Source organism: Silurus meridionalis, chromosome 10 (assembly GCF_014805685.1).
Source record: "Silurus meridionalis isolate SWU-2019-XX chromosome 10, ASM1480568v1, whole genome shotgun sequence".
Classification (NCBI taxonomy): Eukaryota; Metazoa; Chordata; class Actinopteri; order Siluriformes; family Siluridae; genus Silurus; species Silurus meridionalis.
Window position 1 is genome coordinate 6,490,427 of NC_060893.1, and position 24,089 is coordinate 6,514,515.

Consider the following 24,089-nt stretch of genomic DNA (forward strand, 5'->3'; position numbering starts at 1 on the left):
GAAGTGTGAGAAGCATGAGCATGTGATTCAAATGTAAAGGTGTCTCTCTCTCTCTCTCTCTCTCTCTCTCTCTCTCTCTCTCCCTCCCTCTCTGTCGAGTTAAACATGCTCCTGAGGTACAAGTGACTAGAGATGCTGTCCTTTTCTTCTTTCGAGACCCTAACTCTAAACAGAGTTTTCTTCATTTAGAGGCCACTCTGTGCAGCTGAGGATGGTTCCATATGAACAGCCTAAAGATCCATGAAGAATCTATCTATCTATCTATCTATCTATCTATCTATCTATCTATCTATCTATCTATCTATCTATCTATCTATCCATAGAATAGGTATAACCTGTTACTCCTGTTTTTTGTTTTGTTTGTTTTTTGTTTTTACGTTTTGCTAGTGCTTTTTTGCATTCAAGTTTTGCTTGATTGTGCCAACAAAGCATACATATTTTGACATGATGCAAAGTTGTTTTATAGGACACTCTCAGCAGAAAACAAATCATAAAAGCATGCATACTCAGATATTTTTATGTACCGTCGCACACTTTCTTACACTCCCAATCAAACAAAGAGAGAGAGAGAGAGAGAGAGAGAGAGAGAGAAATAAACTCGGTAGAATGGGTAAGGAGAGCTGATTGGTCAGAAGTCTGCAGGGCGCGCGCGCGGATTGGAGCAGGAGCGCTCGAACGATCCGTTTGGAACTCAGGAGAGGAGCGCAGTGATGAGAGCCGATATGAAAGAGCAGCGGAGAACCTGATAACACCGTGCACGCGCATACACACACACACACACACACATCAAGGAGGACTGAGCACAGGTAAATGCACATCAGTGCAAACAAGAGATAACCTGACTAGTGAGTACATCTCTGAATTATTGCATTTTACTGTATAGTAAGCCCTACTGTATTCTGTAATGTTTCAGTCTTTGTACCAGAATGTACAGGATACTGTAAAGACTAACTCTCTACCTCCAAAAAGTCTTTATCTGACTTCTCAGATTAGGTGCATTGCTTTTTATAGCATGCAATAACTTTTATTTTTTTTAAATAGAAAGTAATTTACCAGTAATTACTTTTTTTGTGTGAATTTGTAAAGAAGAGCATCAGAAAGCTCATGAGTAAAAGAAAAAAAAAAAAGGTTTTCTAACAAAATATACAAACAAGAGGCATACAAGTACTTTTTTTCCATCGTGAAAACTCATACATGATATTTTGTTTTCTATTGTTCAGTCTTTTATAGCAATCCTGGCCAGCTGTCTTATTATGCTCTTTGTTTATATGGCTGGTGTTCTAAATTAGAAATTTTTTTTATTTTAAATTTTGTAATGACAAAATTTCCTATATATGTAAATTGTTTTGTAGGCCCGCAGGTATCTATTGTTTTAGTAATCGAGAATCTACCGATTATTAATCGGCTAAGAAGTACTTTTTCTTTATTAAAGAGCAATACAAAAAAATAGAAGAGAACATAAGGCAGGTCTCTTAAAATTAACGTGATTTGTTTACTTTTTAGAATTTTTTTTCTCCTTTTTAGCACGACAGGGGGGTCTGACGCTGCCCGGTTGGTTAAAAAAAAGTCAGAATTGCGAGAAAAAAAAAACAGTGTTCCGAGTGTATTAAATGGACTAAACAAAGCATTGGGGCAAGTAATTAAAAATAAATAATAATAATATCCTTTATACCCAGATCAGATTTTGTATAATTGGGTTTAGCTTAAATCACCAACCTACCAACCTATCAACCTATCAATCTATCAATCTATCAATCTATCTATCTATCTATCTATCTATCTATCTATCTATCCATCTTTCCGTTTTTTAAGGGGGTGTTTGGGACTGGGCCTGGTGCCCAACTTCAGTGGCATTACACTTTTCTAACTTAGTGATGTCTGATTGCTAACAGAGAGATGGGCGGCGGAGGACACAGGCAGCAGCTGGGGTCAGGAGAGAGCGGTACGTGTGCAAAGTACACCTGGGAGGAGGTGCAGAAGCACAATCACAGGGGTGATCAATGGCTGGTAATTGAGAGGAAAGTATACAATGTGAGCGAGTGGACAAAAAGACATCCTGGAGGACGCAGAGTTCTAGGGCACTATGCTGGAGAAGACGCAACGGTAACCAATCACCTATTAGTCATCTGTTTGGACTGTGCTGTAAAAAATATTTTTTCAACAACACTGTGGTCACTGCAAATATTGACATGCATATAATAGCATTTAGCAATAAGATAAATATTATTGCACTTTATGGACAAGTGAGTGAGTGTGAATCTTTGTGCAGGATGCATTTACGGCCTTCCATCCAGATCAACGTTTCGTGAGAAAGTTCCTGAAGCCTCTGCTGCTGGGAGAGTTGGCACCCTCAGAGCCCAGTCAAGACCATGGCAAAAATGTACAACAGCATTTACACACCACACAAATGTATTTTAATTGCAGACGGTGAAAGGCTTTAACCTTACTTTTTGAGTTTTATAATATTTGTCCATCCAATTGTTTCAAATCAATTTCTCTTTGAAAGTTGGGATTGCACAATAGACAGTTACATGATGCAGATTGCTATCAATAAATGCCATTAAACAATTTTATAAAGCAGATGATAATAATAATAAAATAATAATAATAAAGATAAAAAATTATTATACTACATGGATAAAAGATACACCTATAATAATACACCTGGATCTCACACTTATATGTGGTTTTTCCCTAAACTGTTTTCACATAGTTTGAAGAACACAGCTATATAATACTGTAGATATACAGAAGCTCACAAAAACACCCCTCATATTTCAGCAACCATTTTAGTACATCTTCTCAAGGGACAATACTATAGAAAAAAACTTGGATATATTTTAGATTAGTCAATGTGCAGCTTGTATTGCAGTACAGATTTATTGTCCTCGTAAAATAACTCAACATACAGCCATTATTGCCTAAATAGTGGCCACTGGATGTTCAACATGGCACCTGTTGCTTCCAGCATTGCTTTAGAGGTTGCAAAGACAAATACGCTGCACACTGCAACAAGTAGGTTTGCATGAGCGTTGTTCCAGAAGGAAGCCTGTTCTGAAGCTGGTTCACAATTAAGCCCGGAAACAGTTTGCTAAATTCAGCCTGTTCAAGAGCATAAATTTCTGGAACCATACCCTGTGGTCTGACTAAGATAAACTTGTTTGGCTCAGATGGTGTTCCACATGTGTGGCGATGCACTGGTGAGGGGTGCCAAGAAAATTGTACCTTGTCTACAGTCAAGCATGGTGGTGGTAGCATCATGGTCTGGGGCTGCATGAGTGCTGCTGGTACTGGGAAGCTGTGCTTCATTGAGGGAAACATGGATTCCAACATGTACTGTGACATTCTGAAGCAGAACATGATGACCTCTCTTCAGAAACTGGGCCGAACAGCAGTTCCCAACACGATAATGACCAAACACACCGCCAAGATGACAACTGCCTTGCTGTGGAAGCTGAAGGTGAATGTGATGGAGTGGCCAAGTATGACTCCAGACCTGAACCCCATTGAGCACATGTGGGGCATCCTCAGGTAAAAGGTGAAGAAGTGCCATGTGCACAACAGCCAGCAGCTCTGTAATGTCATTATGGAGAAGTGTGAAGTGCAACATCCTGTGCAGCTCTGGTGAATTCCATCATAAGTAGGATTAGGTCAGTGCTAGATAAAAAATGGTGCTCACACTAAATATTAAAACTTTGGACACAGATTTGACATGTTCACTTACTCACTTTTGTTGGCAGTTATTTAGACAATAATGGCTGTATGTTAAGTTATTTTTAGAGGACAGTAAATCTGTACTCTGTATATAAAATGGTTGTATATAAAATGGTTGCTGAAACGTGAAGGGTGCACTTACTTTTGTGAGATACTGTATATTCAATGGGAAAAATTGTGTCTTTTTCCTCTCTGTAATGGAGCATGAGCAGCAGTTCAAAATGATTTGCATTTCTTAAAGTAAGCCTGTGTTAACCTTCTCTCAGCCCAGTTGGTAGCCACAGTATAATAATGAAGAGGTGAACAGTGGATGGACATTTGTACTTTATCAAATTGGGTAGAAAATAAATAAAGTAAAAAAAAAAAAAAAAAAAAGAATTTCAACCATACAGGTGCATTTTAAAAGAATGTTTCAACTTGAAACATTCAAAAGTCAAAAAAATTCTAAAAATGATGAGTAAAATCATAAAAGGGTCTGAATAGGCTCATAGTCATGCTTTAGATGCACTGTCATAAACATGTTGGAAGATATGTTAAAAAAAAAAAAATGTATTTGCTTGCCCTTCCTTTGGCACTGTCAGACCAGCATGCACTGGGAAATGGCAAATGAGGAATTTAACTATTTGTCTAAAGCTGAAAGTTGCTGTGGGATACAAACACATTAAAGGATTTAACTGCTGAAAAATGTCTGCTATAGAATCTGTATCTGGCCTGCTGGTTGGCCTGAAAATAATGAAAGCAGTGATTGTGGTGGTGTGAGGTGAGCTTTTCCTTTAGGTTCAAGAAGTACAAATTCAGCGATTGGCTGTTGGGGTTTAAAATGCATGTGACTAGGGCTGAGGTTACTCTGGGCTAAAATAATTCTTCTGTATCTACTGCCCCCTGTTGTTTAATAGTGACAGTGCATTTTGCCCCAGTTGAACTGACTGGAGGTCGTTACATTCTTTTTTTCTTTGCAGTTTAAGATTATGCTGTGAAATTTTTTTGTTTGGTTGAGAATAATTTGCCCAGAAGTCTTGGAGGTTTTGAGTGCAGATAGACTTTATTAAAAGAGTAACAAAGCCAAATGATGTTTGCAAACATCCCTTAGCTTTGCTACTCTATTAATAAAGTCTATTTGGACTCACAACATCTAGTACTTCTGGGCAAATTATTCTTAATTGAGCAAAGAAAATTCCATAACAATCAACAAATGATCTCCCAATCCATTAAACAGGGTCAATTAAATATTTGAAGAACAAAAAAACAAGTCGGTAGAATAATACACAGACCCACACTAGCTATAATTATTTTTTGTTAGTAATTTACGAGGAAACAAGTAAACAGGAAAAATCCACATATTCCACAAATCCTGAAGGTTTTACACTCCATATACAGTAGTTGTAGAATTATAGTTACATCCATAACCTTAAATGTAATATACTTTACTTAAATAATTAAGAAATATAAATATTATGAACTTAAATAATATTTCAATATAACTGTTTTTAATTACATTTTTAAGCTTATAAAACTAACCATGTATTTATCATTCTTTATTTCTCAATCCCTGTCCGTGTGTCTTATCTAACTCAGGCTGCTCTAATGGAAGATTTCCGGACCTTGCGTCAGAATTTGGAGGCACAGGGCTTGTTCCGCACCAGTCCACTGTTTTTTATACTATATCTTGGCCACATTCTGCTCTTGGAGGGCCTGTCTTTAGCACTCCTTTGGACATTTGGAAATGGTTGGATTAATACAATTGTAATATGTCTCACACTGGCAGTTTCACAGGTAGGATGGCTGCTGTTAAATGTTCTGCTTGTTATCTATGTATCATCTGTATGAATGGTGCATGACATAAAATACTTTGTTACCTTAAAATTTCTTTTCCTTATAAAGTTTCTATGTTTGCTACAGCTTGCTGCTTTTTTCACGCGTGCAGTAGCGATTAAACTGAGCATGTGCAGAGTTAATTATGTGAATGGTAGCATGTGCCTGATTGAAGAAAATTAAAACTATCCCCTGCTACAACCTTCTTTCGACATTATTCAAAACAGAGTGTGTTTGTCTGTATATTAATTATGTCAGTCAGGTAGGTACATTCAGAAAAATTTGATTTTTCCAAAAATGACTCTGGTTGTTAGCTGTTATATAATAGATTATGGCTGACAAATGATATATCTTTATCTTTCCTTTGCCTTGCAGGCTCAGGCTGGCTGGCTTCAGCATGACTTTGGCCACCTGTCAGTCTTTAAAAGTTCCACCTGGGATCACCTGCTGCACAAGTTTGTCATTGGACATCTGAAGGTATGTGAATCATGAAAATGTGCTAAATGAAATAAATATGAATACATTCATTATTTTAATGAATATTGAGGAAAATAAAAGACGTGCATTTAAACTGAAACAAAAAGTAACACCCCAACTAAATAAAAACATTTACATCCAAAATTAAGAAAAAATACACTTCGATTAAACAGTACCTGGCATCGGTGATTTACCTTTAGAGGCCGCTCTCATACTGTATAACACAACCCGGAAAAACTATCAGTATTGATTTTTGCTGATAGCCGATAGATTCAACTACTGATGAATTGGGTTGACTTCTAGTATTCAGCACTATAAATTACTAATAAGTCCTAAAAGAAATTACTAAGACTTTTTGTACCCTTTGTAGCTTTTGACAGCAAATAAAGGTTAGCATGAGCATTTTGACTGAGCCTGTGGCTATGCAGGCCCAAAAACAGATGGGGGGTGCACAACACCCAGATGCCATATCCTAGTTTGTCCCTCTAGCATGACTGTCAGTATTGTCTTACCACTGCTCACTGGGAACACTTCACAAGCCTTTTTATCTGGCTATAACATTTTGTCTACTGTCAAAGTTGCTTAACTATTCATGCCTGCCCATTTCTCCTGCATCTAACACTTTAGACCTGACCATTAATTTACCATATTATATATAAAACACCTTGATATGCTTTGTTGTTATGAGATAATTAAGGTTATTCACTTAATCTTTGGCCACTTTGACTCACTGGTGTAAATGAAAACATACCTGTCTAAAATTAAACAATGTATGACATTCCCCAGCACTGTTCCAAACCATGTGTGATGTGTTTGAAAAAATATAGGGGGCTTCAGCAAATTGGTGGAACCATCGCCACTTTCAACACCATGCTAAACCCAATGTGGTCACTAAGGACCCTGACATCAACATGCTGAAAATACTGGTCCTGGGAAACGTCCTGCCTGTTGAGGTAATCCGAATGAATTCTGTGTTCGAATCACATTAATGTCTGTACAGTAATGATGTAGCCATACTGGATTTCAGAGATCGATCCTTATTTGTTACAGTATGGGATTAAAAAGTTGAAGCATATGCCCTATAACTATCAGCACCAATACTTCTTTTTGGGTATGTCCTTCATTGTTAATTGTGTATACCAGTAAAAAATATATATATTTTCATAATAATACAGTTGTTAAGAACTTTAACATACTAATCACCCTTTAGTCACATCTTGCTATTCTCTCTTTTTCTTATTTAGTTGGTCCTCCACTGCTCATCCCACTATACTTTAACATGCACATTTTGCAAACTATGGTGATGCAAAGGGATTGGGTGGTAAGTTGCCATGACAATCAATTTTAATATGCATTTCATCACTAATAAAGAGCAAAACACATACACCACACTTTTCTTGAGACCCACTATCTAATATTCTTTTTCTTTCTCATTAAGGATTTTGCATGGTATCTCTCCTACTATACACGTTTCCTCACATGTTATGTTCCTTATTATGGAGTTATAGGATCTTTAGTGCTCCTGATTGTTGTAAGGTAATACTTCATCAATCTTCTACTTGTACCTTATTTTAGACAGCAGATTAGTATTTAGTGGATCACAGTTTTAAAGAATTATTATACTTTTCGTTACTGTTGGGATCTACAGGTTTCTAGAGAGTCACTGGTTTGTGTGGGTGACCCAGATGAACCACATTCCCATGGACATTGACTATGAAAAACATGATGACTGGCTCACTATGCAGGTATATTGTTGGTTAAGTATCTATAATTACTAGCTCATAATCAAAAGGCAAATGAAGCAGGCATTTGTGCACACTGTACACAACATTAGTCAAACAATTGAATGTACTGTAGAATAGCCACATACATCTGTGTATCAAGTATCTCCATTGAATTTGAAACTAGATGAAAACAAGCAGACAAATCTGTGATTAAGTATGTATATACAAAGAAAAGATCTATACAATTGGGTAACGCTTTACTAGAAAGAAGAGGATTCCAAATGCATCAATGATGGCTGAGAGCAATTTAAATTTAAATTGTTTAAATTTAAAATATTTAAATTGCAATTATTTACATATTTTCCTGCTGCTCATATACACTTTAATCATATCAGCCAGTTACCCATACATCCACTGGACATACTTTTGTCTCGCATCCTCTCTTGACCAGGATGTCTTTCCGGAAGGGTAGATTGTTAAAACACACACAATTACTAAATCATTATATTTTTGTTTAGCATTTAATATGTGCTTTTGTGTTGTTGTTTTTTTCTGTTTTTAGTTGAAGGCTACTTGTAATATTGAGCATTCCTCATTCAATGATTGGTTCAGCGGCCACCTCAACTTCCAGATTGAGCACCAGTTAGTAGATCAGCATGTTTATAGGTTCATGAATATTAGCAATATACCATGTTTGGTGCTTTTATATGATTTTTTTTTTTTTTACCCCCCGACAGTCTTTTTCCCACAATGCCTCGCCATAGCTATAGCCACGCGGCTCCTCAAGTACGAGAACTCTGTGAGAAGTATGGCATTACATATCAGGTCAAAGGCCTGTGGGAATCCTGGTGTGACATTGTCAGGTAATTTTTCAGTTCTATGGACACTGATTTATATTCCAAAATGTCTTGAGAAAATCAAGCATGGCACTTTATGCACACTGTTTGGGACTTCATGTCGTGTTAACACAGAAATTTTAATCATTTCTACTTTAGGTCTTTGAAGAAGTCTGGTGACATGTGGCTAGATGCCTACCTTCACAAATAATCATCATCGCAACTGTGTTTCCTTTGCTGATTGTCTACAGTGTAATCATTATTCAACAATATTTACAGTAAATGGATGAAATCACAGTTAAATCATTTTATTAGCAATCGTCTATATGCTGGAACTAATGTTATTTTGGTGCTTTATTTGTTAGTCAACTGGGACCATAATCCTGAAGAAAATAACTTCAGGCATACAAATAAATCCAAATGTAGTGCTGGATTTCCAAATTCTACAGATGGTGTAATGTCTTCTTATATTTTATAGAGTTTTTTTACTAATTTACACCTGAAAACATCGAATCATTGTAAAAATTAGCTGGATAGCACATTAGAATACATGGCAAATTCATTTACTAATTCAATCTTAAACTGTTCCCCATTTTCTATGTTTTTTCAGCTTGTTGTTTACTTTTTTCAGTTTTTGTATGTCAGCTTATATGCTTATCTCCTGAAACATAGGAAGACAATAAAACACAATTACAACACCAATATTGTTATAATACTGTTTCAAATGTCTTCTACAATTTTTATAAGTGCAGTTACATTAATGTAAGTCATTGGCAACATTTTAATATATACAACTAGCTTTCAATAACACTCCTGAGAATTGCTGCCTTAAAATTTATGGAGGAATGTTGACATGTTTAGGATTATCAATTTGGTACACTTTTTTAAATTTCACTAATGACCCCACCACAATTTGTAGGGTTCAACAATGAGTTCAGATTTATTCCCTTTTCTGGCTGGGCCCAGAAGTGTTCCACCACTATGACCACTAGTTACATTTCTCAGAGAAGTTAGTTCTTTTACTGGATGGATCCTGACAGTCCTGACATGTAATGTTGTTTGGCATTTGCTTCAAGAAATGTCTTGTTCTCACTGATGTCGTACACTGCATCTTTGTAAGGAACTATTAGCTTTAAGCTATGCTGATTTTTTCCGACCACATTTTTTCCTCGAAGATGATGGTTCCCCACTATCATTTTTAATAATGTGCTGGACAATTCTTAACCCAATTTTAGAATTTTTCAGCAATGTTTTCTTTGCTTGATGCATGCCAATCATTTTTCAACAGATTAACACCTTTTCCACGACCTCAGGGTTTCTTCTGACAAGGTTGTTTATGAAACGAGAAGCTACTCACTGCATCAGTTAATCATAATCATCCATGCAGCAATTATCCAAAGGGGGGATCTTACATATTTGCTTATTTAAATCCAGATGGTTGGGCACTTTGTTATTGTACTTAAGTAAAGATTTCTGGTATTAGTACTTTACAACTTTTTACATTAACTGTTTTTTTTACACAAATATATGTACTTTCTTCTTAAATTTTCAAACCAGGCTCGTTAGTTCAGTTTTAATCTATTTGCTGACATGATCAAAATTCTTTTTCTTGTCATTGCGCGCTGTTTTGCGCAGCTTTTTCAACCTACCACTGATGTATCATACACCACTGATGTAGGCTAGCCAAAGGAGCTAACAACAAGCAAGGCAGAAAGCAACAAGAAGTATGGCTAACGTGTATGAGACAGAGGGAGTCAGTGATATAAACATGACTGAGAACAAACATTCCTGATTACCTGATCATCATCTTTGCTCTTCTTGTGTTCCATATAGTGGTTGTTCACAGAGGTGGGAAGTAACGGAGTACAAATACTTCGTTACTGTACTTAAGTCGATTTTTTCAGTATCAGTACTTTACTCCACTATTTATTTTTCAGACAACTTTTTACTTCTACTCATTACATTTTTACACAAATATCTGTACTTTCTACTTCTTACATTTTCAAAACAGACTCGTTACTTCAGTTTTAATCCATTGATTTGGTGAAATATTATTTTTTATTTTCACTGCGTGCCGATTTCAGCCGAACAACTGCGCGTCTTTTTTAATCCACTGGTGTATAAAGTCCTGACTCTCACTCACCACAGAAGGCAGTAAGAAGTTTGGGGTTAATGTGGATGAGACAGAGGGAGTCAGTGATGTAAACATGACTGAGAACAGACACATTCCTGATCATCATCATCTTTTCTCTGCTTGTGTTCTATATGTGGATCTTCAGCCTGGACACATTCATTAGGTAACAACATTTTTAATTAGTTTTGTATTATATATATATATATATATATATATATATATATATATATATTTGGCTGTCAAAATTAAAATTATTTTAAATGGCACGAACTTTTTTCCTTACTTTACTTAGATATAAAATAAATAAATTAACTCCAGATAAAAATGTTTTTAAATCAGTAAACTTTTGTTTTATTTCTGAGTCTCAAATCAAACACCAAAATCCGCCATGATTCTCACAATTTACCCTCTAGGTGGCGTTTTGTGGGTTTTTCCCTCATAATGGCGACACAAACTTAAATTACTGTCTTTATTGATCGTACAGATAAAAACAATACATCATTCAAATCTGTAAAATGTTTATAATTATATATATATATATATATATATATATACACATATATATATACAGGGAGTGCAGAATTATTAGGCAAGTTGTATTTTTGAGGATTAATTTTATTTGAGGATTTAATTTGAACAACAACCATGTTCTCAATGAACACAAAAAACTCATTAATATCAAAGCTGAATATTTTTGGAAGTAGTTTTTAGTTTTAGCTATTTTAGGGGGATATCTGTGTGTGCAGGTGACTATTACTGTGCATAATTATTAGGCAACTTAACAAAAAACAAATTCATACCCATTTCAATTATTTATTTTACCAGTGAAACCAATATAACATCTCAACATTCACAAATATACATGTCTGACATTCAAAACCAAACAAAAACAAATCAGTGACCAATATAGCCACCTTTCTTTGCAAGGACACTCAAAAGCCTGCCATCCATGGATTCTGTCAGTGTTTTGATCTGTTCACCATCAACATTGCGTGCAGCAGCAACCACAGCCTCCCAGACACTGTTCAGAGGTGTACTGTTTTCCTCCTTGTAAATCGCACATTTGATGATGGACCACAGGTTCTCAATGGGGTTCAGATCAGGTGAACAAGGAGGCCATATCATTAGATTTTCTTCTTTTATACCCTTTCTTGCCAGCCACGCTGTGGAGTACTTGGACGTGTGTGATGGAGCATTGTCCTGCATGACAATCATGTTTTTCTTGAAGGATGCAGACTTCTTCCTGTACCACTGCTTGAAGAAGGTGTCTTCCAGAAACTGCAGTAGGACTGGGAGTTCAGCTTGACTCCATCCTCAACCCGAAAAGGCCCCACAAGCTCATCTTTGATGATACCAGCCCAAACCAGTACTCCACCTCCACCTTGCTGGCGTCTGAGTCGGACTGGAGCTCTCTGCCCTTTACCAATCCAGCCACGGGCCCATCCATCTGGCCCATCAAGACTCACTCTCATTTCATCAGTCCATAAAACCTTAGAAAAATCAGTCTTGAGATATTTCTTGGCCCAGTCTTGACGTTTCAGCTTGTGTGTCTTGTTCAGTGGTGGTCGACTTTCTGCCTTTCTTACCTTGGCCATGTCTCTGAGTATTGCACACCTTGTGCTTTTGGGCACTCAGTGATGTTGCAGCTCTGAAATATGGCCAAACTGGTGGCAAGTGGCATCTTGGCAGCTGCACGCTTGACTTTTCTCAGTTCACGGGCAGTTATTTTGCGCCTTGGTTTTCCACACGCTTCTTGCGACCCTGTCGACTATTTTGAATGAAACGCTTGATTGTTCGATGATCACGCTTCAGAAGCTTGGCTATTTTAAGACTGCTGCATCCCTCTGCAATATATCTCACTATTTTTGACTTTTCTGAGCCTGTCAAGTCCTTCTTTTGACCCATTTTGCCAAAGGAAAGGAAGTTGCCTAATAATTATGCACACCTGATATAGGGTGTTGATGTCATTAGACCACACCCCTTCTCATTACAGAGATGCACATCACCTAATATGCTTAATTGGTAGTAGGCTTTCCAGCCTATACAGCTTGGAGTAAGACAACATGCATAACGAGGATGATGTGGTCAAAATACTCATTTGCCTAATAATTCTGCACTCCCTGTATATATATAAAAGCCGGTATCACCTCATTAACTGTCCGTGTGGAAACATAGCAAAGGCTCTAAATGATGTCCACACGTCTCTGCACTGATATAGCCTTTATATTTAATCACTTACATATATATCACATGCTCTAAATATGATACATGTTTAACACCTCCAAGCTGCCAGTTTTGGGCACCTGAGCAAGCCCTTAACTCACTACTGCTCATTTAGTAAATGAGATCATTAAAAGTCGCTCGGGATAAACACTTCCAACAGTCTATCTTTCTTTTTAACCCATTAAAAACAAAAATATATCGCTAAAGAAAGATGTAGGAAGTGAATCCTGATCGTGACTGGCAGACAGAAAGCAGGATTCGAACCCTGAACCCCACCATAAGCAAGAAACCTGATTTAACCCACTGAACCATCAGGGAAGACAGGCCAGGAGGGTTGTTTAGAGCAGGTCTATCTACCTTTAAACCATCAACACAAGAATATAAAGCTAAAGAAAGATTTAGGAAGCAGGAACATAACCTACATCGCAACTAGCAGGATTTGAACCCTGCTCCTCACCATCAGCGAGGCACCAGCCTTAACCCACTGAACCATGGAAGAGATCAGACAGGAAAGCATGTTTAGATGAGGCACAAGCCTTAAACCACTGAGCGACCGCTGCTGAAAAGCATGTGTGCTTTTTGGAGGGTTCATTGTTTCATGCCAGTGCAGTAAGAAAGAAGGCATGTAGGACTGGCTTCGAATCCTTATCACCAGCGTGGACTAAATTAAGGACCATGTTCAGGCACAAGCCTTAACCCACTGAGCTACCACTGAAGTGCTTTTTTTTTTTTTTTTTTTGGTGGAGTTATCTTTCATTAAAGACCAGGAAATCAAGAAATTAATCCAACACAGAATTGAAATGTTTTCAGAGATCTATCTATCTAACAGGAAGTGGCTATATCTCGCTATCTTTGTCTCTCTATTTTCTCTATCTAATTGTCTCTGTGTCTCTTTTAGTAAACGTCTCTGTCTCACTGTATATGTCTCTCTCTTGCTGTCTCTCTATTTGTTTCTCACTCTTTCTAAAGCTGTGTCTGTGTCTCTTTGTCTTTGTCTCTGTCTTTCCTGCTTATTTACATGTCTAGCAAAGTTTTGAGTTTTGAAGTATTGCCATTAGTGATCTATGATGAAAGACTTCCCTGAGTCGATTCTTACCTCTAGTTTCATATTGAACATTATAAGAAGTTTTTAAAAACAGAACAATGAAAGATCATTAAAATTGGTTGCTGGCAAATCATGGTATATCAGTGGTGCACGTGTTGGAGATGTGGTTCTTGTACCTGAGTCACTTCTCATAGACTTCGAGTTACTGAAAGAATGTACAGGAAGGAGAAGTTTTGACCCTCTACCATCATGATCTAAGAGAAAACACTGGTCTCCTAACTATAGAAAAGCCAAGAGTCCGATAAGCAAAGGCTTGTTTGCCTCTCCTGTGTTGGTGTAATGGTCAGTGAAGTGGTCGCTGCTATCTGACTTACCCGGTTCGATTCCTACCCCTTAGCTTTCCTTTAAAAAGTTTTAAAAGAACCAAAAAAGGTCCTGAAAATCAGGTCCTTGCAGGAGATCCTGTGGCTCAATTGGAAGAGCTTTACCTCTGGGTTGAGAGGTTGCCGGTTCAAACCCCGGCCAGGGCTCAAAGTTAAGAGTGTGGAAGGTTCCGGTGGCCGTAGTAATCAAGGTGTCAGAAATGGCTGCGTGGAAGGTTGGATGTGGTTTCGGCGGGCGTATCCTGAAGCAGGGGGACAATATCCGGGCATCTGCCCCCCTGGTGTCTGAGAAGCTAAATACAGGGTGTTATGAAGCAAAAATGTTCAAAAAAGTATCGACTTAGTTTTGCATAAAGGTAAAAATTCTGCCAAAAACCTATCACCCTCACTTTTTCTGAGGCTGTGAAGCAGCAGGTCTTCACAGTCAACCACTCCATTGCTCACCACAGACTACTTTCCACACAGCTTACCCAGTGTGGGAACAAGCCAGAATCGAACCAGCAACCTCTGAGCTCAGAGGCAAGGCTTTTATCACAAAGCCATCAAGTCCCACAACACACCTTCTTTTTTTTGGGGGTTTATCCTTCGTTTCATGCTTCAAAGCAAGAAATTCAGACCAGACAGAAACACAGAAAGCAGGATTCGAACCCTGAACCCCACCAACAGCGAAATACCAGTCTTAACCCACTGAACCATCGGGAAGGACGGGCTGCGACGATTGTTTAGAGCAGGTCTATCTTTTCTTTCAAACCATCAACACAAGAATATAATGCTAAAGACAGACATAGGAAGCAAACCCATATCGTGACTAGCAGGGACAAAGCAGGATTCTAACCCTGATTCACACCATTAGCGAGGCACCAGCATTAACCCACTGAACCATCAGGAAGGACAAGCTGGGAAGCTTGTTTAGAGCAGGTCTATCTTTCTTTTTAACCCATCAAAACAAGAATATGAAGATGTAGGAATCAGGAATTTAACCTACCTCATGACTAGCAGACAGAAAGCCAGGTTTGAACCCTGACCACCAACATTAGCAAAGTATTAGCCTTAACCCACTAAGCCATCAGAAAAAAACAGGATGGGAAGCTTGATTAGAGCAGGTCTATCATTCTTTTCAAACCATCAACACAAGAATTTAACGGTAAAGAAAGATGTAGGAAGCGTATACAGATTTAAGTAGCACAAGTTGAATCAACATTGTAAATAACAGGAAGAAAGCAGGATTCGAACCATGAGCCCCACCACCAGTGAGATACCAGCCTTAACCCTTTGAACCATTGGTGAGGACAGGCTAGGAAGCTTATTTAGGGCAGGTCTATCTTTCTTTTCAACTCATTAAAAACAAAAATATATCGCCAAAGAAAGATGTAGGAAGTGAATCCTGATCGGCAGACAGAAAGCAGGATTCGAACCCTGAACCCCACCATAAGCAAGAAACCTGATTTAACCCACTGAACCATCAGGGAAGACAGGCCAGGAGGGTTGTTTAGAGCAGGTCTATCTACCTTTAAACCATCAACACAAGAATATAAAGCTAAAGAAAGATTTAGGAAGCAGGAACATAACCTACATCACAACTAGCAGGATTTGAACCCTGCTCCTCACCATCAGCGAGGAACCAGCCTTAACCCACTGAACCATGGAAGAGATCAGACTGGGAAGCATGTTTAGATGAGGCACAAGCCTTAAACCACTGAGCGACCGCTGCTGAAAAGCATGTGTGCTTTTTGGAGGGTTCATTGTTTCATGCCAGCGCAGTAAGAAAGAAGGCATGTAGGACTGGCTTCGAATCCTTATCACCAGCGTGGACTAAATTAAGGACCATGTTCAGGCACAAGCCTTAACCCACTGAGCTACCACTGAAGTGCTTTTTTTTTTTTGGTGGAGTTATCTTTCATTAAAGACCAGGAAATCAAGAAATTAATCCAACACAGAATTGAAATGTTTTCAGAGTGGACAAAGTCCAGAAATTTTATTTACTAACACAGCAACCAGCTATCAAACTCTCAAACTCATCCTCGTGGGGACCCTGACATTAACCCACTAGGCTATCACATCCATCCATCTATCCATCTATCTATCTATCTATCTATCTATCTATCTATCTATCTATCTATCTATCTATCTATCTATCCATCCATCCATCCATCCATCCATCCAGAGTTGGGGGTAACGCGTTACAAGTAACGTGCGTTACGTAATAATATTACTTTTCTGGAGTAACGAGTAAATAGCGCATTACTTTATAAATTTACACATTAATATCTGAGTTACTTTTTTAAAAAAGTAATGCAAGTTACTTTTCAGTTAAATTGTTTTGCATAAAAAAATCAATACTGAATTAAAATGCACGTAGTCACGTAGAATCGCGCACTCATACGTGCGAGCCACGGGAACAGGAGCTGGTCAGAAGCGGAGATGGCAAACCAGAGAATTACATTACTGTGATGGAAGTATTCTTATTATTTTGAAATAGTCGAGGAAAAGGAGAAAGGAATAATGGTTAAGTGTAGATTATGTGTTGGTGAAAAGCTCTTGTCAACTGCAAAAAATACCACTTAAAAAAAAAATAAAACATCTGCATGCAAAGCACAGCACTACAGATGTGTGTGTGTGTGTGTGTGTGTGTGTGTGTGTGTAATGTTGAATATATGCAACATTAAGCAATGAAATGGAGACATAAATATAGAAAACTTTTGCCGACTTTCCACCATTGCAGCTCTGTGGACTGCTCAGAATAAAAGTTCTCCGTGAGAGACACATGTACCATGCTATCGCAGCGGAGATAGAGAGCAAATTCACAGCTCATTTGCTCTTTGTGGGAAGATAAACTGCCACGGTCACTAATAATAGCGCAAACTTTGTAAAAGCGTTCAGAATGTTTCAAGCTGATGATAAAGCAGAGAGTGATGAAGATGGGGACGAGGTCATACTTACAGAATTGCACTTTAGTGCAAGTTTTATGAGATGACAGCGAAAGGTATGTTCTCCCTCCACATCACCGGTGTGCAGCCCACACATGTCTTTTGCCCTAATATAACTTATTTCTTCTGCAATTATCTATATTACACCTGTTACACCTGTAAGGCGTAAAAGAGATACAAGTAACACAAAAGTAACGCAAAAGTAATATAACGCGTTACTTTCCATAAAAAGTAACTAAGTAACGTAATTAGTTACTTTTTTGGGGAGTAACTCAATATTGTAATGCGTTACTTTTAAAAGTAACGTTCCCCAACACTCTATCTATCTATCTATCTATCTATCTATCTATCTATCTATCTATCTATCTATCTATCTATCTATCTATCTATCTATCTATCTATCTAATGATGTGAGGTCCAGTTAACAGCTAAAACAGGTAGCAGTAATAACTACTTTTTACTTAAGTACATGTCAGAGCCAAAACTTCTTTACTTTTACTTAAGTAAAAAAGATTAATCAGTACTTCAACTTTTACCCGAGTATTTTAAAACATGAGTATCTGAACTTCTACTTAAGTAAAGGTTGTGTGTACTTTTGCCACCTCTGGTTGTTCAGCCTGTATACTCAAAACGCACATTCCATACTTATGACCAGATGGCCACAAACATTTGGCAATATAGTGTAAAAATATGTTTCTCTAGATTCCTATTCATCTAGAATCTAGATGGCCTTGAAGTAAGCCATCTAAGGATAAAAAAATTAAGAAGATAAATAAAAAGTATAAACTATAGAAAATATATGTATATACATGAATAAATATGGCAGATATTGGAAGCACAAATTAAAGTGATTAAGTGATTGTTCTTAAAGTGTCCATGTGCAGTGTGGTGTGATATAAAGTGGCACTGTGCTGTTCAAGTCCAGAGTTGAGGTGTCATAATAGTGCAAAAAAAGTTGTGCAGAAATGAGTGACGATGGAGAGAGAGGTCCAGTACTAGATCCAGGGTGTTTCCTGGTTTAAGCTCCGAATGAATGCTTACCTGACCACAAACAGCATTTTTGCATAATTCCTTTTTCTGTAGTCCAGGTGGTTCTGGCGGTATGCAAACTGTAGAGGATCCAGTGTGTCTGTTAGTGATGCAGTGATGAAGTCTCTGACCAGTCTTTTAAAGCACTTCATCACAACTGAGGTCAGGGCTACAGGGGAGTAGTCGTTGAGGCAGGCGGGCTGGGGCTTCTTCTGGACAGGAACAATGATGGACTGTTTAAAGCATGAGGGGACAACAGACTTTTCCAGGTAGAGGTTAAATATCTCATTGAACACCGGTGCTAGTTGGTCAGTGCAGGCTTTCAGAACCTGACCTGTGATGCCATCTGTTCCTGCTGCCTTCCTGGTATTCACTCTCCTGAATACCTTCTGCACATAATTTTGTGCTGCTAGCATGGTTAGCTGCAGCCTCGAAGTGAGTGTAAAAGGTGTTTAGCTTGTCTGCCAGAAAAGCGTCCACATTCAACATTCTGGAAGATGGTGTTTTATAGTTTGTGATGTTTCTTAGTCCCTGCTACAGGCTCCTAGAGCCACCATGTTGGAACTGTGACTCTAGTTTCCTCCCGTAGCGTCGCTTTGCTTCCTTCACCGCACTACACACACTGTAATATGCAGCTTTGAACTCGTCCATGTCCCCGGTGGCGAGCCCCGTGTTGTAGGCAGCGGAGCAGGATCTCAGAGCATCGCGGATAGTTTTATCCACCCACGGCTTCTGGTTGGGAAACGTTCTGGAAACATACTAATTACTAAATTCAGCCTTTCTTTAAAGTGCATGTATATAAAATTACTAGAGTAGCCATTTTTCATTTTAGAAATATGATGGAGAAAAACTCCTCATGCTTGTATTTGTTACCCCTAGGTTTGATTAATGTGATGCATTATTGTCTGGATGTTTTAATAAGTGCATAACACTAAGATTCTAAGTGCTACAGTTTACTGCAGACTTACAAGTCGAGATTACATTAGTAAAAGTCCTTTCAAGAAGTGAGCATATCACCTCTGTATTTATTCACATTGTCTTGACTCAAAATCAAATTTCCCAGTGATTACAATATCACTGACATATATAAAGCTAAATGCTGCAGTACCAGAGCAAATTTTTGGTTTTCTATGATCCACTATGCCTACTTTGGTCTAAAGGTGCAGGCCATTTGTTGGTACCAACAGTAGAATAATAAAGTCAAGACCTAGGGACATAATTTTCTCTTACAAAGACCCACATTTATAGATTAGCCTTCCAATCACTATATGTCACTCAGATACAGACTTTTTTAAATCTAGGTTGATAGCATATTTGTTTATTAAGCCTTTTGTGAAAAACAAAACAAACTGTTTTACAAGAGCAGACCTGGAGGGGACATAGATTGTTTTGGTAAACTGGAATGTTTAGATGCTGTTTTGTCTTAGGGTGCTTTCATATCTGTGTTAACATATGGTTTTCTATTTTATTTATGCTTTCGTAGCTAGTCTTACACTCTGCTCACAATGTACATTGCCCTTAACCACTGCGTGTCAATAAGCATACCTATTAATCTCTCTCTCTCTCTCTCGCTCTCACACACACACACACACACACACACACACACACACTATCTTTGTCTCTGTCAAGCTACACATGCTACTCCTGAGATAGCAGTGACCATGACCCTTTCTGCTCTCTGGACCTGCCTTATCCATCTTGATGCCCTACTTTAAAAACCACTCACTGCTACTGAGTATGGCCCCAGCTGAAGAGCCTAAAGATACACTTTATAGACAAAGGTTTTGAAACACCTTACTTTTCCAGCCATATGTGGCTCATCACCAGCTGTTGCCACAAGCTGAAGGCACCAAATTGATCAGGATGTCTTTGCATGTGTTGCCATTACATTTTCCCTCAACCTGTGTACAAGAAACCTTAATAAAGGTATGTTTTACATGGGTTGTAGTGGAAGATCTTGAGTTGATTGCTATAAAGCTCTGGCCTCAACTCTGCTGAATACCTTTGGGAAAAACTGACTGCACCCCAGGCCTCCTCACTTTACATCAGTATCTGACTTTACTGATTTCCTTGTGGCTAAATGAGCACAAATTGTCACCAGCACAAAATCTAAAGAATATCTTAATAGAAAAGTGGAGGTTATTATAACAGCAAATAGGGAATACATGTAAAATGGGATGTTGAAAATTAATGTTATGGTCAAGTGTCCAAAAACATTTGTCCATTTAAGGTACATGAGATTACTGAAGATGATAACACTGTCATTTATGTCTTGCTTATTGGGGATCAACGTATTATAGTAAATGTAGATATATCTACAGTGAGGAAAATAAGTATTTGAACACCCTGCTATTTTGCAAGTTCTCCCACTTAGAAATCATGGAGGGGTCTGAAATTGTCATCGTAGGTGCATGTCCACTGTGAGAGACATAATCTGAAAAAAAAATCCAGAAATCACAATGTATGATTTTTAACTATTTATTTGTATGATGCAGCTTCAAATAAGTATTTGAACACCTGAGAAAGTCAATGTTAATATTTGGTACAGTAGCCTTTGTTTGCAATTACAGAGGTCAAACGTTTCCTGTAGTTTTTCACCAGGTTTGCACACACTGCAGGAGGGATTTTGGCCCACTCCTCCACACAGTTCTTCTCTAGATCAGTCAGGTTTCTGGCCTGTCACTGAGAAACACGGAGTTTGAGCTCCCTCCAAAGATTCTCTATTGGGTTTAGGTCTGAGACTGGCTAGGCCACGCCAGAACCTTGATATGCTTCTTACAGAGCCACTCCTTGGTTATCCTGGCTGTGTGCTTCGGGTCATTGTCATGTTGGAAGACCCAGCCTCGACCCATCTTCAATGCTCTAACTGAGGGAAGGAGGTTGTTCCCCAAAATCTCGGAATACATGGCCCCGGTCATCCTCTCCTTAATACAGTGCAGTCGCCCTGTCCCATGTGCAGAAAAACACCCCAAAGCATGATGCTACCACCCCCATGCTTCACAGTAGGGTTGGTGTTCTTGGGATGGTACTCATCATTCTTTTTCCTCCAAACACGTTTAGTGGAATTATGACCCAAAAGTTCTATTTTCGTCTCATCTGACCACATGGCTTTCTCCCATGACTCCTTTGGATCATCCAAATGGTCATTGGCAAACTTAAGACGTGCCTGGACATGTGCTGGTTTAAGCAGGGGAACCTTCCGTGCCATGCATGATTTCAAACCATGACGTCTTAGTGTATTACCAACAGTAACTTTGGAAACGGTGGTCCCAGCTCTTTTCAGGTCATTGACCAGCTCCTCCCGTGTAGTTCTGGGCTGATTTCTCACCTTCCTTAGGATCATTGAGACCCCACAAGTTGAGATCTTGAATGGAGCCGTAGTCCGAGGGAGATTGACAGTCATTTTTAGCTTCTTCCATTTTCTAATGATTGCTCCAACAGTGGACCTTTTTTCACCAAGCTGCTTGGCAATTTCCCCGTAGCCCTTTCCAGCCTTGTGGAGGTGTACAATTTTGTCTCTAGTGTCTTTGGACAGCTCTTTGGTCTTGGCCATGTTAGTAGTTGGATTCTTACTGATTGTATGGGGTGGACAGGTGTCTTTATGCAGCTAACGACCTCAAACAGGTGCATATAATTTAGGATAATAAATGTAGTGGAGGTGGACATTTTAAAGGCAGACTAACAGGTCTTTGAGGGTCAGAATTCTAGCTGATAGACAGGTGTTCAAATACTTATTTGCAGCTGTATCATACAAATAAATAGTTTAAAAATCATATATTGTGATTTCTGGATTTTTTTTTTTTATTATGTCTCTCACAGTGGACATGCACCTACGATGGCAATTTCAGACCCCTCCATGATTTCTAAGTGGGAGAACTTGCAAAATAGCAGGGTGTTCAAATACTTATTTTCCTCACTGTATCTATCAGGCAAAAACACACAAAATTGGGAAAATATGACTGGAAGAAAGCTCTTGACATTTTTGGATTTCACAGAAAAACTTATGTACCAACAGTCAAACATAAAGGTGAAACAGGGAAGGTTGGAGACTAATTCCACGTAAAAGGAAAACTGAACCAGCATGGCTACCATTCAACACTATTCAATTCTGTCTATGCCTGGAACTAGCTTCACCATACAACAAGAGAATGACCAAAAGCATATGTCCAAGCTCTGTAAACGTTATTTAGAGAGCAAACATTCGGTTGAAGGGTTATCTAGCATGGATTGCTCTGACAAGTCACTGGACCCAAATCTTATTGAACTGCTCTGGAATGAACTGGATCTCGCAAAGAACAACTTTGACAAGTGTTCATAACAGAGCACATACACAATCTGCGGACATTGCCCCGCCAGACATTAGATGTTGTTTGTCAGGTATCAGATATCAGTTGTCAAATATGAGAGATCAGATATCACAATTTTCTTAGAAATATAACATTTTTGTCCACACAGTCTGCTCAGGTGCTTGTTCAGTCTCTTGTCATTTCAAAACTAGACTACTGCAACTCTCTGCTGACAGGTCTTCCTCTGATTACTATTCGTCCACTGCAAATGATCCAAAATGTAGCTGTGTGACGTATTCAACCTGCCCAAGTTCTCCCACCCCACCCCACTGCAGCGCTACTTCCACTGACTTCAGGTAGCTGCATGCATTAGATTTAAAACACTACTGCTTGCCTACAAAGCCAAAAATGGATCAGCACCCTCTTACCTCAGAGACTCACGACTGTGTGGCAATGTACATCTCAAACCACCTCATCAAGTTCACAGATGACACAATCTGTGGGTCTCAACAGCAAGAACAACAAGTCAGCATACAGAGAGGAGGTGCAATAGCTAACAGCCTGGTGTAGAGCCAACAACCTGTCTTTGAACATTGACAAAACTGAAGAGATTGTTGTTGACTTTAGGAGAGCACAGAGCAGCCATTCTTCACTGATCATCGATTGATCCTCCATAAAGATCATCAAGAGCATCAAATTCCTTGGTGTTTGCCGAAGAACTTCACTTGATCACTCAACACCAGCTCCATCACCAAGAAAGCCCAGCTGCACCTCTACTTTCTGCAAAGGCTGAGGAAAGCCCATCTCCCTCCCCCCACCCTGACCACGTTCTACAGAGGGACCATTAAGAGCATCCTGAGCAGCTGCATCACTGCCTGGTTTGGGAACTGAACTGAACTGTCTTAGATCGCAAGACCCTACAAAGGATAGTGAGGACGGCTGAGATCATCGGAGTCTCTCTCCCCCATCACAGACATTTACACCACACGGTGCATTCACTAAGCCAGCAGCATTGCACACACCCCTCACACACACTTTTCATGCTCCTACAATCAGGAAAGCGGTTAAAAAGCATTTCGGGCCCTCACATCCAGACTGTGCAACAGTTTTTTCCCCTCAAGTCATCAGGCTCCTCAACACACAAAACTGAACTGAATCTCACATGCACACACTTACTCAACTGCGTGTTACTAAGCTACCACAAATCTGAACTTAAACACACACTCATACTCAGTGCACACATACATGTATTCAGTACCACACATTATATTATTTTATTGTGTTTACATGTGTTTATTTACAAGCACACTACTGTATACAGTACTCTTTTGCACACTGTAAATATAATACACAGTAGGTTTACTGGCAGCACTGTTTTTGTCTTGTCTTGCACTGTTTGTATCAGTTTGCACATAATTTACTTTACTTTAGTCCTTAGCTCTGTGTTCTGTTATGTAGCTTAATGCTGTTTTATTTTGTTATGTAGCACCAAGGTTTTC

At 38.7% G+C, this 24,089-nt stretch overlaps 1 protein-coding gene across 2 annotated transcripts; it reads left to right on the forward strand.

Moving 5' to 3' along the window:
- Window positions 1–656: 656 nt before the first annotated feature.
- Window positions 657–9,265, forward strand: fads2 (fatty acid desaturase 2). Of its 2 annotated transcripts, none has more exons than XM_046860054.1 (13): window positions 657–806; window positions 1,893–2,103; window positions 2,270–2,380; window positions 5,290–5,487; window positions 5,902–6,003; window positions 6,831–6,956; window positions 7,054–7,114; window positions 7,248–7,324; window positions 7,442–7,539; window positions 7,652–7,748; window positions 8,290–8,369; window positions 8,465–8,590; window positions 8,723–9,265. In XM_046860054.1, the coding sequence occupies exons 2-13, from the start codon at window positions 1,897–1,899 to the stop codon at window positions 8,772–8,774; spliced, it is 1,335 nt and encodes a 444-aa protein (XP_046716010.1). In that variant the 5' UTR covers window positions 657–806; window positions 1,893–1,896; the 3' UTR covers window positions 8,775–9,265. The 2 variants fall into 2 exon arrangements, with proteins under 2 accessions (XP_046716010.1, XP_046716009.1); XM_046860053.1 differs by having other exon boundaries at window positions 686–845.
- The last annotated feature ends 14,824 nt before the right edge of the window (window positions 9,266–24,089 follow it).